The sequence below is a fragment of the Equus przewalskii genome, chromosome 8 (genome assembly GCF_037783145.1).
Source record: "Equus przewalskii isolate Varuska chromosome 8, EquPr2, whole genome shotgun sequence".
In the NCBI taxonomy this organism is placed as follows: domain Eukaryota; kingdom Metazoa; phylum Chordata; class Mammalia; order Perissodactyla; family Equidae; genus Equus; species Equus przewalskii.
This window is the reverse complement of record NC_091838.1, coordinates 35,436,097-35,451,656: the sequence shown is the minus strand read 5'-3', so window position 1 is coordinate 35,451,656 and position 15,560 is coordinate 35,436,097. Positions and strand designations below refer to the sequence as shown.

The window sequence follows — 15,560 nt, the reverse complement described above, 5'->3', positions numbered from 1 at the left end:
AGTGGGAAACAGAAGACCACAAATAGGATTAAGGAAATTATTTAAAAAAAAAAAAAAGGAAAAAGGGCAATAAATCACTAGCAAAGGCAAAAATACAGTAAAGGTAGCAGATCAACTACCTATAAAGATAATCTGAAGGTTAAAAGACAAAAGTAGTAAAATTACCTATTTCAGTCATAAGAGGGTAATGGATACAAACACACAAGATAAGAGGTTAGATATGATACCAAAAAGATAAATGTTGGAGGAGGGGAGTAAAAGAGTAAAGCTTTTAGAAAGAGGTCAAACTAAAGTGATGATCAACTCAAGAGAGATAAATGAATACATAGATTACTGTATATGAACCTCATGGTAATGACAAACCAGAAACCTATAATAAATACAAAACTAAGAGAAAGGAAGTCAAACATATTACTAAAGAAAGCCATCAAACCACAAGGGAAGAAAGGAAGAGAAGAAGAAAGGAACACAGAAGAACTACTAAAACACCCAGAAAAAAAAGTAACAAAATGGCAATAAATACATATTTGTCAACATCTACTGTAAATGTCAATCGACTAAATGCTCCAATCAAAAGGCGCAGGGTGGCCAACTGGACAAAAAAACAAGACCCATATACATGCTGCATATGAGAGACACACTTCACACCTAAAGACACTTGCAAACTGAAAGTGAAGGGATGGAAAAAGATACTCCATGAAAATGGCAAAGAAACGAAAGCTGGAGTAGCAATGCTTATATCAGACAAAATAGACTTTAAAACAAAAAATGTAACAAGAGACAAAGATGGGCACTACATGATAAAGAGAACAATCCAACAATACGATATGATACTTGTAAATATCTATGCACCCAACATAGGCGCACCTAAATATATAAAGCAATTATTAACAGACATAAAAGGAGAAATAGAAAGTAACACAAGAACAGTAGGGGACTTGAACACTCTACTTACACCAATGGATAGATCATCCATTCAGAAGATCAATAAGGAAACATTGCCCTTAAACAAAACATTTGACCAGACTGATTTAATAGACATATATAGAACATTTCATCCAAAAACGACGAATACACATTCTTTTCAGATGCTCACGGAACATTCTCCAGGATTGATCACATATCAGGCCACAAAACAAGCCTCAATAAGTATAAGAAAATCAAACTAATACCAAGCAGTTTTTCTGACCACAAACATATGAAACTAGAGATCAATATCAGGAAGAAAACCAGAAAAGCCACAAATATGTGGAGATTAAACAAAATGCTACTGAATAAAGACTGGGTCAATGAAGAAATCAAAAGAGAAATTAAAAAATACTTGGAGACAAATGGAAATGAAAATACATTATGCCAACATCTATGGGATACAGCAAAAAGAGTTCTAAGAGGGAAGTTTATAGCAATTCAGGCCTACCTCAACAAAGAAGAAAGATCGCAAACAAACAATCTAACAGTACACCTAAAGGAACTGGAAAATGAAGAACAAACAAAGCACCAAATCAGGAGAAGGAAGGAAATAATAAAAATCAGAGCAGAAACCCACAACTAGAAGGACCTGCAACTAAGATATACAACTATGTAAGGGGGCTTTGGGAAGATAAAGCAGAAAACAAAAAACCAAAATCAGAGCAGAAATAAATGAAATGGAGACTAAAAAATAGAAAAAAAATCAATGAACCCAAGAGGTGGAACTTTGAAAAGAAAAACAAAATTGACACATCTTTAGCTAGAGTCACCAAGAAAAAAAGAGAGAAGCCTCAAGTGAATAAAATCAGAAACAAAAGAGGAGAAATTACAACAGACACCTCAGAAATACAAAAGATTATAGGGAAATACTATGAAAAGCTATATGTCAACAAACTGGATATCTACAAGAAATGGATAAGTTTTCGGAATCCTACAACCTTCCAAAGCTTGATCAAGAAGAAAGAGAATCTGAATACACTAATCACCAGTAAGGAGATCAAAACTAATCAAAAGCCTCCCAATAAATAAAAGTCCAGGACCAGATGGCTTCCCTGGTAAATTCTACCAAACATTCAAAGAAGACTTAATAGCTATTCTTCTCAAACTCTTCCAAAAAATGGAAGAGGTGGGGAAGCTTCCTAACTCATTCTACAGAGCCAACATTACCCTGACACCAAACCCAGACAAGGACAACACAAAAAAAGAAAATTACAGGCCAATATCAGTGATGAACATCAATGCAAATATCCTCAACAAAATACTAGTAAATTGAATAGAACAATACATTAAAAAAATCATACACTATGATCAAGTGCGATTCACTCCAGGCATTCAGGGATGATTCAACATCTGCAAATAAATCAATGTAATAAACCACATTAACAAAATGAAGAATGAAAATCACATGAGCATCTTAATAGGTGCAGAGAAAGCATTTTACAATATATAGCATCCATTTATGATAAAAACTCTAAATAAAATGGGCTTATAGAAGGAAAATACCTCAACATAATAAAGGCCATACATGACAAACCCATAGCTAATATCATTCTCAATGGAGAAAAACTGAAAGCTATCCCTCTAAGAACAGGAATCAGACAAGGATGCCCACTTCCAGCACTCTTATTTAACGTAGTATTGGAGTCTTAGCCAGAGCAATCAGGCAAGAAAAAGACATAAAAGGGATCCGAATTAGAAAAGAAGAAGTGAAACTGTCACTGTGTGCAGATAACATGATTTTATATGTAGAAAACCCCAAAGAATCCACTAAAAATTTTTAGAAATAATCAATCCTGCTACAATAAAGTTGCAGGATACCAAATCAACATACAAAAATCAGTTACATTTCCATACACTAAAAATTAAGTGGCAGAAAGAGAAATTAAGAATAGCGACATTTAAAGGCGGAGCAAAATGGTGGGGTGAGCTGACCTGGGACTATCTCCCCTCCCAAATACAACAAAGGACGGGGAGAAAAAAAAAAAAAAAAAAAAAAAACCCTGAATTTCAGCTAATGAACCTAATGCCAGGACTCAGAGACCTGGAGTATCAAAAGACAGAAGACGGAGACCCTACTGCCCACCTCAGAGGAGCTGGAATGGGGTAAGAGAGAACATCGCTCCATCCCCTAGAAACTGGGATCGCCGCGCAGGTCCAGGAAGGAGCGGGGGAGGGGCCACGCAACCAGGGGATTGTCTAGGACTCCCGCTGCCAATACAGTGGAAACCCGCTGACTGCAGAAAGCTTCCCTGCGCGGCGACCCCATAAACGCAGGGCCCCAGGAGACCAGAGAACAGAAGTGATCGAATCCAGATCGGTGCGCGAGACAAACCGCCCACGCCCCTGCCCCGGCAAGGCGCACTGGGCACCGACATCTTGCCCGAAGGCGGAGAGCTCAGAACATGCGGCTCTCGACCCCATCTAGTGGCGACAGGCGGTAACTGCAACCAAATTCTACCACCACATGAGAAGACCGCTCCTCTACCATCCCGCAATTTATAAAAGCCCCAGACCAGAAGGAAAACAATAAAAACATAGAATTAAGTCCTGAGGACTTGGAACTAGGTAAACTAAATGAAAATGAGTTCAGAGCAGCTATAATCAAAACACTTAAGGAGGTAGAGAGAAAGAGAAACAAGCTGAGTTCTAGAGTTACTTCACAAAAGAGATTGAAATTATAAAGAAGAATCAAACAGAATTACTAGAGATGAAAAACACAATGGACCAGATAAAACAGAATACGGATTCCCTGAATGCCCGGGTAGACTCCATAGAAGAGCAAATTAGCATAATCGAAGATAGACAGGCTGAATGGCTCTAGACAGAGGAAGAAAGAGAACTACGGATTAAAAAGAATGAGGAAAGTATTAGAGAGACAGCAGATTCAATGAGGAGAAAGAATTTAAGGATCATAGGAATTCCTGAGAACGTAGAAAAGGAAAATGGAGCAGAAAGTGTGCTTAATGAAATTATAGAAGAGAACTTCCCAAATCTAGGGATTGAGGGAGAAATGTGTGTAGAGGAAGCTTTCAGATCTCCTAGATTTGTCAATGTAAAAAGGCCTACTGCAAAGCATATAGTAGTACAAATGGCAAAAAGGAATGACAAAGAAAGAATACTCAGGGCTGCATAACAAAAGAGAATTACCTACAAAGGAGCCCCTATCAGACTTTCAGCAGATTTCTCTGCAGAAACCTTACAAGCTAGGAGAGAATGGACTGACATATTCAAAGCTTTAAAAGAGAAAAATCTTCAGCCAAGAATACTCCATCCAGCAAGAATATCCTTCAGATATGAGGGAGAAATTAAATCTTTTCCAGACAAACAAAAGTTAAGGGAATTTGTAACCAAAAGTCCTCCACTACAAGAAATCCTCAAGAAGGCTCTCATACCTGAGAAAAGAAAAAAGGGAGACAGGGATCACAAACCACAGAGTAGGGAGACAGATAAATAGAACCAGAACAGGATAGCAAATATTCAACTATAGCATTAGGATAAAGGTAAGGAAACTACCAAAGCAAAGACGATCTTATCACTCTAACTACAAACTCATAACACAAGTTGGAACAAGAAGTGAAAATAATAATTTAGGAGGAGAAGAGCAAAGGGACTAAATTAGTCTAGGCCAAGTAAGTAAGAGACCAGCAGAGAAAAGACTATATTATACACGAGATTCTAAATACAAACTTCAGGGTAGACACTAAACTAAAGAACAGAACACAGACACAAAACATAAATAAGCAAAAATCTAAGAAACCCAGCATAAAAATTGCAGTATCAAATAGGTAGGATAAAGCACACAGGAAGAGAAAAGCAGGAAAGCCAGATAATGAGCAACAGATTGACAGTTTTAAGTCCACATGCATCAATAATCACTCTCAATGTAAACAGATTGAACGCTCCAATAAAAAGACACAGAGTGGCAAAATGGATTAAATAACAAGATCCAACAACTTGTTGCCTCCAGGAAACACACCTCAGCCCCAAGGACAAACACAGGCTCAGAGTGAAGGGGTGGAGGACAGTACTTCAAGCTAATAGCACGGAAAAAAAAGCAGGTGTTGCAATTCTTATATCAGACAATGTGGATTTCAAAATAAGACAGGTAAAGAGAGACACAGAAGGACAATATATAACGATCAAAGGGACACTTCATCAAGAAGAAATAACGCTTATAAATATCTATGCACCCAACATAGGAGCACCAAGGTTCATAAAGCAACTATTAACAGACCTAAAGGAAGATGTTAAAAACAATACAATAATAGTAGGGGACCTCAACACCCCACTCACATCAATGGACAGATCATCCAGACACAAAATCAACAAAGAAACAGTGGAGCTAAACAAAAAACTAAAACAATTGGACTTAATAGACGTATATAGATCACTTCATCCTGAAAAAGCAGAATACACATTCTTCTCAAGTGAACATGGAACATTCTCAAGGATAGACCATATGTTGGGAAACAAGGCAAGCCTCTACAAATTTAAAAAAATTGAAATAATAACAAGCATCTTCTCTGATCAAAATGCTATAAGGCTAGAAATTAATTACAAGAAAAAAGCTGAGAAAGGCAGAAAGATGTGGAGACTAAACAACACACTACTGAACAAGCAATGGATCATTGAAGAAATTAAAGTAGAAATCAAAAAATACCTAGAAACTAACGAAAATGGTAACATGCCATACCAACTCATATGGGATACAGCAAAAGCTGTACTAAGAGGAAAAGTCATCGCAATACAGGTACATCTTAACAAACAAGAAAAATCCCAAATAAGCAATCTTAAACTATACCTAACTGAACTAGAGAAAGAAGAACAAATAAAGCCCAAAGTCAGCAGAAGGAGAGAGAAATAAAAATCACAGCAGAAATAAATACTATTGAAACGAAAAAGGCGGTAGAAAGGATCAATGAAACAAAGAGCTGGTTCTTTGAGAAGATAGATAAAATTGACAAACCCCTAGCCAGACTTACAAAGAAAAAAAGGGAGAAAGCTCAAATAAACAAAATCAGAAATGAAAGAGAAGAAATAACAGACTCTGCAGAAATACAATGGATTATATGAGAATACTACGAAAAACTCTATGCTAACAGAATGGATAACCTAGAGGAAATGGAGAAATTCTTGGACTCCTACAATCTCCGAAAGCTCACTCAAGAAGAAGCAGACAATTTGAACAGACCAATCAGAAGGAAAGAGATTGAAACAGCAATCAAAAGCATCCCAAAGAATAAAACCCCAGGACCAGATGGCTTTCCTGGGGAATTCTACCAAACTTTCAGAGAGGATTTAATACCTATCCTTTTCAAGCTATTCCAAAAAATTAGGGAGGATGGAACACTTCCTAACATATTCTGTGAGGCCAACATCAGGCTGATACCAAAGCCAGACAAGGACACCACGAAAAAAGAGAACTACAGGCCAATATCACTGATGAACACAGATGTAAAAATTCTAAACAAAATTTGGGCCACCAGAATTCAGCAATTCATCCAAAGGATCATTCATCATGATCAAGTGGGATTCATACCAGGGACACAGGGATGGTTCAACATCCGCAAATCAATCAACGTGATACACCACATCAACAAACTGAGGAATAAAAACCACGTGATCATCTCAATAGATGCAGAGAAAGCATTTGACAAGATCCAACAGCCATTTATGATAAAAAACTCTGAACAAAATGGTCATAGAAGGGAACTACCTCAACATAATAAAGGCCATATATGACAAGCCCACAGCCAGCATCATACTCAATGGGCAACAACTGAGTGCCATCCCCTTGAAAACAGGAACCAGACAAGGATGCCCTCTATCACCACTCTTATTTAACATGGTACTGGAGGTCCTGGCCAGAGCAATCAAGCAAGAGAAAGGAACAAAAGGAATCCAAATAGGGAGGGAAGAAGTGAAACTCTCGCTGTTTGCAGACAACATGATCTTATATATAGAAAACCCCAAAGAATCCATTGGAAAACTCTTAGAAGTAATCAACAACTACAGCAAAGTTGCAGGGTATAAAATCAATTTGCATAAATCAGTAGCATTTCTATATTCTAACAATGAACTAACAGAAAAAGAAATCAAGAACACAATACCATTCACAATCGCAACAAAAGGAATAAAATACCTTGGGGTAAATTTAACTAAGGAAGTGAAAGACATATATAATGAAAATTACAAGGCCTTTCTGAAAGAATTGGATGACGGCATAAGGAGATGGAAAGACATTCCATGTACATGGATTGGAAGAATAAACATAGTTAAAATGTCCGTTCTACCTAAAGCAATCTACAGATTCAACGCTATCCCAATCAGAATCCCAGTGACATTCTTTACAGAATTAGAACAACGAATCCTAAAATTTATATGGGGCAACAAAAGACCCCGAACTGCTAAAGCAATCCTGAGAAAAAAGAACAAAACGGGAGGCATCACAATCCCTGACTTCAAAACTTACTACAAAACTACAGTAATCAAAACAGCATGCTACTGGTACAAAAACAGGTGCACAGATCAATGGAACAGAATTGAAAGCCCAGAAACAACACCACACATCTATGGACAGCTTATCTTTGACAAAGGAGCTGAGGGCATACAATGGAGAAAAGAAAGTCTTTTCAACAAATGGTGCTGGGAAAACTGGAAAGCCATATGTAAAAGAATGAAAAGTGACTATTCTTTTTCACCATTAACAAAAATAAACTCAAAATGGATTAAAGACCTAAAGGTGAGACCTGAAACCATAAGGCTTCTAGAAGAAAACATAGGCAGTACACTCTTTGACATCAGTATTAAAAGGACCTTTTCGGACACCATGTCTTCTCAGAGAAGGGAAACAATAGAAAGAATAAACAAATGGGACTTCATCAGACTAAAAAGTTTCTTCAAGGCAAATGAAAACAGGATTGAAACAAAAAAACAACCCATTAACTGGGAAAAAATATTTGCAAGTCATATATCTGACAAAGGCTTAATATCCATAATATATAAAGAACTCTCACAACTCAACAACAAAAAAATCAAACAACCCGATCAAAAAATGGGCTGGAGACATGAACAGACATTTCTTCAAAGAAGATATATGGATGGCCAATAGGCACATGAAAAGATGCTCATCATCCATGATCATCAGGGAAATGCAAATCAAAACTACACTAAGATATCACCTTGCACCCATTAGAATGACAAAAATATCTAAATCTAATAGTAACAAATGTTGGAGAGGTTGTGGAGAGAATGGAACCCTCATACACTGCTGGTGGGAATGCAAACTAGTGCAGTCACTATGGAAAACAGTATGGAGATTCCTCAAAAAATTAAAAATAGAACTACCATACGATCCAGCCATTCCACTACTGGGTATCTATCCAAAGAGCTTGAAGTCAGCAATTCCACAAGTCCTATACACCCCAATGTTCATTGCAGCATTATTTACAATAGCCAAGACATGGAAGCAACCTAAGTGCCCATCAACAGATAAATGGATAAAGAAGTTGTGGTACATATATACAATGGAATACTACTCAGCTGCAAAACAGAACAAAATGATCCCATTTGCAAAAACATGGATGGACCTTGAGGGAATTACGTTAAGTGAAATAAGCCAGTTAGAGAAAGATAATCTCTGTATGACTCCACTCATATGAGGAATTTAAAAATATGGACAAAAAGAACATATTAGTGGCTACCAGGGGAAAGGTGGGGTGGGGGTGGGCACAAAGGGTGAAATGGTGCACCTACAACACAAATGACAAACAATAATGTACAACTGAAATCACACAAGATTGTAACCTATCATTAACTCAATAAAATAAAAAACTACGCAAATTTGAAAGAAAAAAAAAGAATAGTGACATTTAGCATTGCAACAAAAAAATAAAATACCTAGGAATAAACTTAAGCAAAGAGCTGAAAGATCTCTACGCTGAAAACTATAAAACACTGTTGAAAGAAACTGAAGAAAACAAAGAAATGGAAAGATATTCCATGCTCTTGGATTGGAAGAATTAACATAGTTAAAATATGCATACTTGCGAAAGCAATCTACAGATTCAATGCAATCCCTATCAATGTTGCAACAACATTTTTCACAGAAATAGAACAAAGAATCCTAAAATTTATACAGAACAACAAAAGACCCTGAATAGCCAAAGGAATACTGAGAAAAAAGAACACAGCTGGAGGTATCACACTCCCTGATTTCAAAATATGCTACAAAGATACAGTAATCAAAACAGCACGGTACTGGCACAAAAACAGACACACAGATCAATGGAACAGAATTGAGAGCCCAGAAATAAACCGACACATATATGGACAAAAGACACATATATGGACAACCAATTTTTGACAAGGGAGCCAAGAACACACAATAGAGAAAGGAAAGTCTCTTTAATAAATGGTGTTGGGAAAACTGGACAGCCACATGCAAAAGAATGACAGTAGACCATTATCTTACACCATGCACAAAAATCAACTCAAAATGGATTAAAGACTTGAATGTAAGATCTGAAACCACTAAACTTCTAGAAGAAAACATAGGCAGTACGCTCTGTGACATCGGTCTTAGCAGGATTTTTTCAAATACCATGTCTCATCGGGGAGGGAAACAAAAGAAAAAATAAACAAATGGGACTACAGGAAACTAAAAAGCTTCTGCACAGCAAAGGAAACCATCAACAAAACAAAAAGATAACCTAACAATTGGGAGAAGATATTTGCAAACCATAGTTCAGATAAGAGATTAATATTCAAAATATACAAAGAGCTCATACATCTCAACAACAAAACAACTAACAACCCAATTAAAACATGGGCAAAAGATCTGAACAGACATTTCTCTAATGAAGATATAAAGATGGAAAACAGGCACATAAAAAGATGTTCAACCTCATTAACTATCAAGGAAACGTAAATCAAAACTACAATGAGATATCATCTCGCTCCCGTCAAAATGGCTATAATTAACAAGACAGGAAACAATGAGTGTTGGAGAGGACATGGAGAGAAAGGGACCCTCGTACACTGCTGGTGGGAGTACAAACTGGTGCAGCCACTATGGGAAACAGTATGGAGATTCATCAGAAAATTAAGAATAGATCCAGCATATAATCCAGCTATTCCACTGCCAGCTATTTGTCCAAAGAAATTGAAAACACAAATGCACAAAGATACAGTCACCCCTATGTTCAGTGCAGCCTTATTCACAATAGCCAAGACTTGGAAGCAACCTAGGTGCCCATCAAGGCACAAATGAATAAAGAAATGTGGTATATATACATAATGGAATACCACTCAGCCATAAGAAATGATGAAATCCATCCATTTGTGACAACATGGATGGACCTTGAGGGTATTATGCTAAGTGAAATAATTCAGAGAGAGAAAGTCAAATACCTTATGATCTCACTCATAAGTAGAAGATAAAAATGACAAACAAACACATAGCAACAGAGATTGGATTGCTGGTTACCAGAGGGGAACTGGGGCCAGAGAGGGGCGAAAGGGGTGTTTGGCACATGTGTGTGGTGATGGATTGTAATTAGTCTTTGGATGGTGAACATGATGTAATCTACACAGTATTCAAAATATATTACAATGTACACCTCAAATTTATATAACATTATAAACCAATGTTATTGCAATAGAAAATTTTTTTAAATACAAATAAAATAAATAAATAAATAAATAAAGATAATATTGAACTACTCCTAGTTTACCAGGACAAATGCCTTTTAGGCTTCTACAGAAAGAATCACTGAGTCTGAAATCTATTTCTAAGGAAAATTTCCAGTTTTAACCAAAAATCCTATTTAATCGTGGTGCGTCTTAATACATTGCTGGATTGTTTTCATTCAGATATACTGAAGAATTTTCCATCTATATTTATAAATGAGTTTTTCACTTAGTATTCTTTTGTAATGTGCGCACTCTGGTATCAGAGTTGTGTTAGCTTTATAAAATGAATTGAGACTCTCTTTTTTTCTGCTTCATGGCAGCAATGGAAAACTTGCCCATAAAGTCGCCAGTAATAGGCCATTTGCCAAGATTTACAATCTCTCCCACGAATACTGGCCATAGTTACTTATCTCTTCTTCACTCTTTCAAAGAGTGTAAGTCCCTACATGAAAGGGGCGACAGCTAATTCAGCTTTAGCTGCCTAGACTCTCAGTAACCATTTACTAGAATAGTGATTCTCAAACACTGTCCACATTAAAAATCACCAGGAGAGCTTTTGAAAGTCCCAATGCCCAGGTCACATCCCTGAGGAATTAAATCAGAGTCTGAGGGTAACAGCCAGGTAGCAGTATTTTTTTTAAAGATCCCCAGGTGATTCCACTGCGAAGCAAGCTTTGATGACCACTGAAGTAGAACATTTCTTTTAATTTTGCAGAACTGTTTTTTAAATTTTAAATTTGAAACTTTGTTTCAGATTCAAAATCATTCATTTACCTGATCTACATCACATGCAAGTCGAAGTAAAACAGGAAAAGTTCGCTTATAGAGCTGGTACATGGGTGGGGAACCCTGACCATCTTCAGGCATCTGAGTGGCTTTTCCCAACATAAACATAACCATGCTATGTAAAAATTCACAAGCTGCAACCTAAAACAGGCAAGGAGTTCAGCAAAGTTTAAGTTTTCATATTTACAAGAAATGTTACTCAACTTAGCCCTTTAAAAAGAAAAACTTCGTAGCAGATAGCTATCATACCCAAATATAAAATAACTGGCAGTAGCACTTCTTGTCGTATAACATTAATGCATCTGTTCACTTTCATCTTTATGCAAGAGTTAAGAATTGAAATTTAAAGGTTTTAAATATTGGGTCTAATACATTCATAAGAAATATATTTCAACGCTGCCATATTACAGAACTGTGCTTCATTTGTTGGCACTATTTTCAACCTATCACTACTTTTAATAAAAATATTTTTGAAGCACTTTGGATATTTATGAATTAACATAAAAACTTGAGATTGTTTCTAATCTCCTAGGTTGAAGAGATAATCAAGCATAGACTGAAAATCACTTTGAAATGTCCTCTGTACTGCATTTTCTATTATGAAGAGTTTCTGATATATTAATGTTTTGCCAGGTTATTATCTATTAAGATGACTTATGATTAACTTTCATTTATCAATGACATGTGTTTCTGATAAATGAGTAGCTTTCTAATTACCATATTACAGAAAATACAAAATTAGTGATATTGGAATGGCTGAAGTATATTATCTATTTCCTAACAAATATGTCTAAAAACAATAGACTCTAAATAATGAGGAATGAAAAATAAAAGTACTTTAGTCTGCCTGTCACTAGCTGAAAGAGCTAACTCGGTGACCCGAGGCAGGAATAGATCCAGATAAATGACAGGCTTCATCTCCATAAATGGTACTGCAAAACGGAGTCTTTTTTCTCTGTCCCATGCCACACACTTCTTCATCATTTCATCTGATGATGCAGCTGTTAAAGAAGATTAAGAGTGTTTTTTCATTCAAAATCTTAGCTTAAATACCAATGGCTCTACAATTCATTAGTGAACGCAGAATGCAGTTATACTTTTCAGTTAAGCACTTCACTAACCTTTCCCTTTTTGTTTTGTTTTACTTCAGACATGTAATTACAACACTGGAAATCACTGATATACTATTTCTAAATTTGATTTAAAGTAAAAGTATTTTTAAACAAGTCTAACAGTCTGGAATGTTTAATTTTTAATTTCACTAAGAGTTACTGAATGTATTCTGTGGAAAAGTGAAAAATGAACATTTTTATTAAAAAATTCCTCTTTTACAGGGCCAGCCCTGTGGCCAAGTGGTTAAGTTCACTCAATCCACCTTGGCAGCCCAGGGTTTTGCTGGTTCGGATCCTAGGCACAGACATGGCACTGCTTGTCAAGCCATGCTGAGGCGGCATCCCACATGCCACAACCAGAAGGACTCACAACTAAAAATACGCAACTATGTACCGGGGGCTTTGGGGAGAAAACGGAAAATTAAAATCTTTTAAAAAAAATTTCTTTTAACACTTTTTTCCCAATTATAGGCTCTAATTTCCTAAATAACCAAAAGTCACCAGTATATTTAATATAAAACTCCACAAGTAAAAATACAGATGGAATTTTTACTAATCAAAAACATTAATTCTTATCAAAAACAACCTAAAAATATCCAAATATAAAGAATATCAGGTTTAAAAAAGATTAACTTTGAATACCTGACACAATGTTTAATATAGAAAAGAATGTCAACTTAAATTCTATTTCAAAGTGGAAAACATTCTTCACCAATCAAACTAGAATATTTTCCCTGTAGTGTATTGAATTATTCAGATTGCATGAGGACAAGAAAAGTATTTCATTAAGCAAACATTATTCTTTGTAATCTTACTTGAAAATATATACATCATATATAGGAGCAAATGTATGTGATTATCATGATATCAGAATATACCATGATCTATATACAGCCAAATTAAAGTTCAAACACACATACCAAGGTTCATTTATGTTAAGGAAAGTTTACCTGTTACGAGATTCTTGTTTATTTGTCCTCCTAGAGAGCCAAGTATCCGTACTACTCTAATCCTCACTTCTTCTAAGGACAGTGCTTCATTCTGCAAATGTGAACAACTGTATTACATGTGATGATAACTGAGTTAAAAATTAAAGAGAATTATCACAGGAAAGAAAAACTATTTTAAACCCTCTCCATTGTGTTAATGTCGCCCAATGTTCATCATATCCTACATAGTACTGCTGTAATTTTATTGCAAATTTGTGAAGAGAAGTCAGATCTCTTCCAATTTTGCAGTTAGATTCCATTTCCTAGGCCAGCAGTTCCAAAGTTTTGGCAGGGCTTTTTGGACCCATAAAAATACTGAGGATCCCCAAAGAGCTTTTGCTTATTTGGGTCATATTTATCAATATTTATTATATTAGAAGTTAAAGCTTAGAAATTATTTAAATATTTATTATTTTACTTAAAAATACTAACCCATTACAAATTAACAAGTAAGATATTTTAGGAACAGTGACTGCATTTTCCAAATAAACAAACAGAAAACTTCACGTAAGTGGCACTGTTTTACATATATAAAAATCTCTCTATTTTTTAGTTTACTATAAGACAGCTCCAGTAATACGTTGTTAGGACTGTAGTTGGAAAAGGGAGGAGCATTTTAATAGTCTTTTTAGATAATCATGCTTATTCTTTGATACACTCCAAAAGTGAACATGTAGTAGTTTCTTAAAGGTTAGTTACAATGTGGTATCAGAAACCTTATCAATGAATTTTATGTAGTCTATTAGATTATAAAATACCATGGTTTATCATTAACTTTGAGTGGATTTTTAATCCATCCATGATTTGGTAACATAATATATTGCTCATCTGAAAATATTGTTTTCCTGGGTTATGCAGATATTCCAAATGTTGCCACATTTCATTATATATGCAAAAATCACATTTATTAATATCACCACCAATCTCATCAGAAAAATCTTTAAGTACTGAGAAGTCATCAAGCTCATGGTGATGGTTACAAGTTTTCCAAAATTTTAATTTTCACTTAACTGCTTGAATTTTACCACTGACAACAAATACTCTCACACATTTTCTTTGAAATGACAGGCTCACTCTCTTTATTTTAGAGAAAACGTCTGCCAAATACTGAATAGCTAGTTTGTCTGTCACTTGTTCTTTCAAGTAAATATGGTATTCATGAAAAAAGTGGCTATGTTAACTCACAGCTCAAAGCATGATACAAGTGCTTTTCCTGAAGACAACTGTCATATTTCACTATGCAGCAGACTGCTTTATGTCTACCTCCTGTTTCATCACACAGAATACCAAAAAACGTGTGCTCAAAGGTCAAGGTTTAATAAAGTGCTAAGGAACCAAGAGTGTTACCCATTACTACACCATACTACAAATGTCAATGAGTAAAAATAGTTTTGCCTTGCACCAGGAGCCCCCAGGGGTCCGCACTTCGAACTGCTCTCCTAGGGAATAGGGGTCATGTATCTGTAGAGAAATTTTATTCGAAACTAGAGAAATGCTCAAGTAATTTCACCTTGCTTTACTTATATGTCATAATACAATAAAAAAATTTTAGACAACCATTTCTATTTCATTCAAGTCTCTCAATCGAAAACTGTCAAAAAAATGACACAGGAAAAAGTTACCCTGGTTTGCTTTATCAGTTCTAGACATTAAAAGTGTTTCAAATTTTAGTTTTCACTTCATATATAAAATAGATATTTTCCTTACACTAATTCAGTTTTCTCTATTTACATTATTTTTTCCTATTACATTTTATGTCACATCTAAAAACACTGGTCTGAAGAAATTATCACTGAAAAAAACACAAAAACTGGCATGAATCGAACTTGACAAAATGATATGCTTAAGATCTAATCATTAAATGAGTCAATCTTACATATCCAAAATATCAGTATTCCAGCTGCCTATTGAATACAAACTGTATTACTTATTATCCACTAAATACATTTGAAGGTTGAGATGAACAGAAAAACAAGATCAAGACAATAGTTAATATAGTTTACATTTTTAC

The 15,560-nt window shown here is 35.5% G+C and overlaps 1 protein-coding gene across 4 annotated transcripts in view; it reads right to left on the bottom strand.

The window, feature by feature from the left end:
* Positions 1–15,560, bottom strand: part of PRKDC (protein kinase, DNA-activated, catalytic subunit) — a 202,059-nt gene that overhangs the window by 140,531 nt on the left and 45,968 nt on the right. For all 4 annotated transcript variants that reach the window (XR_011543431.1, XM_070631659.1, XM_070631657.1 and 1 more), the window contains 3 exons: positions 13,511–13,601; positions 12,286–12,449; positions 11,437–11,589 (listed from right to left, as the gene is read on the bottom strand). Coding sequence is in view for 3 of the 4 variants with exons in the window: in XM_070631659.1 (XP_070487760.1) it covers positions 11,437–11,589; positions 12,286–12,449; positions 13,511–13,601 (408 nt within the window). In the remaining variant the exon portion in view is untranslated. The remainder of the gene's footprint in view (positions 1–11,436; positions 11,590–12,285; positions 12,450–13,510; positions 13,602–15,560) is intronic.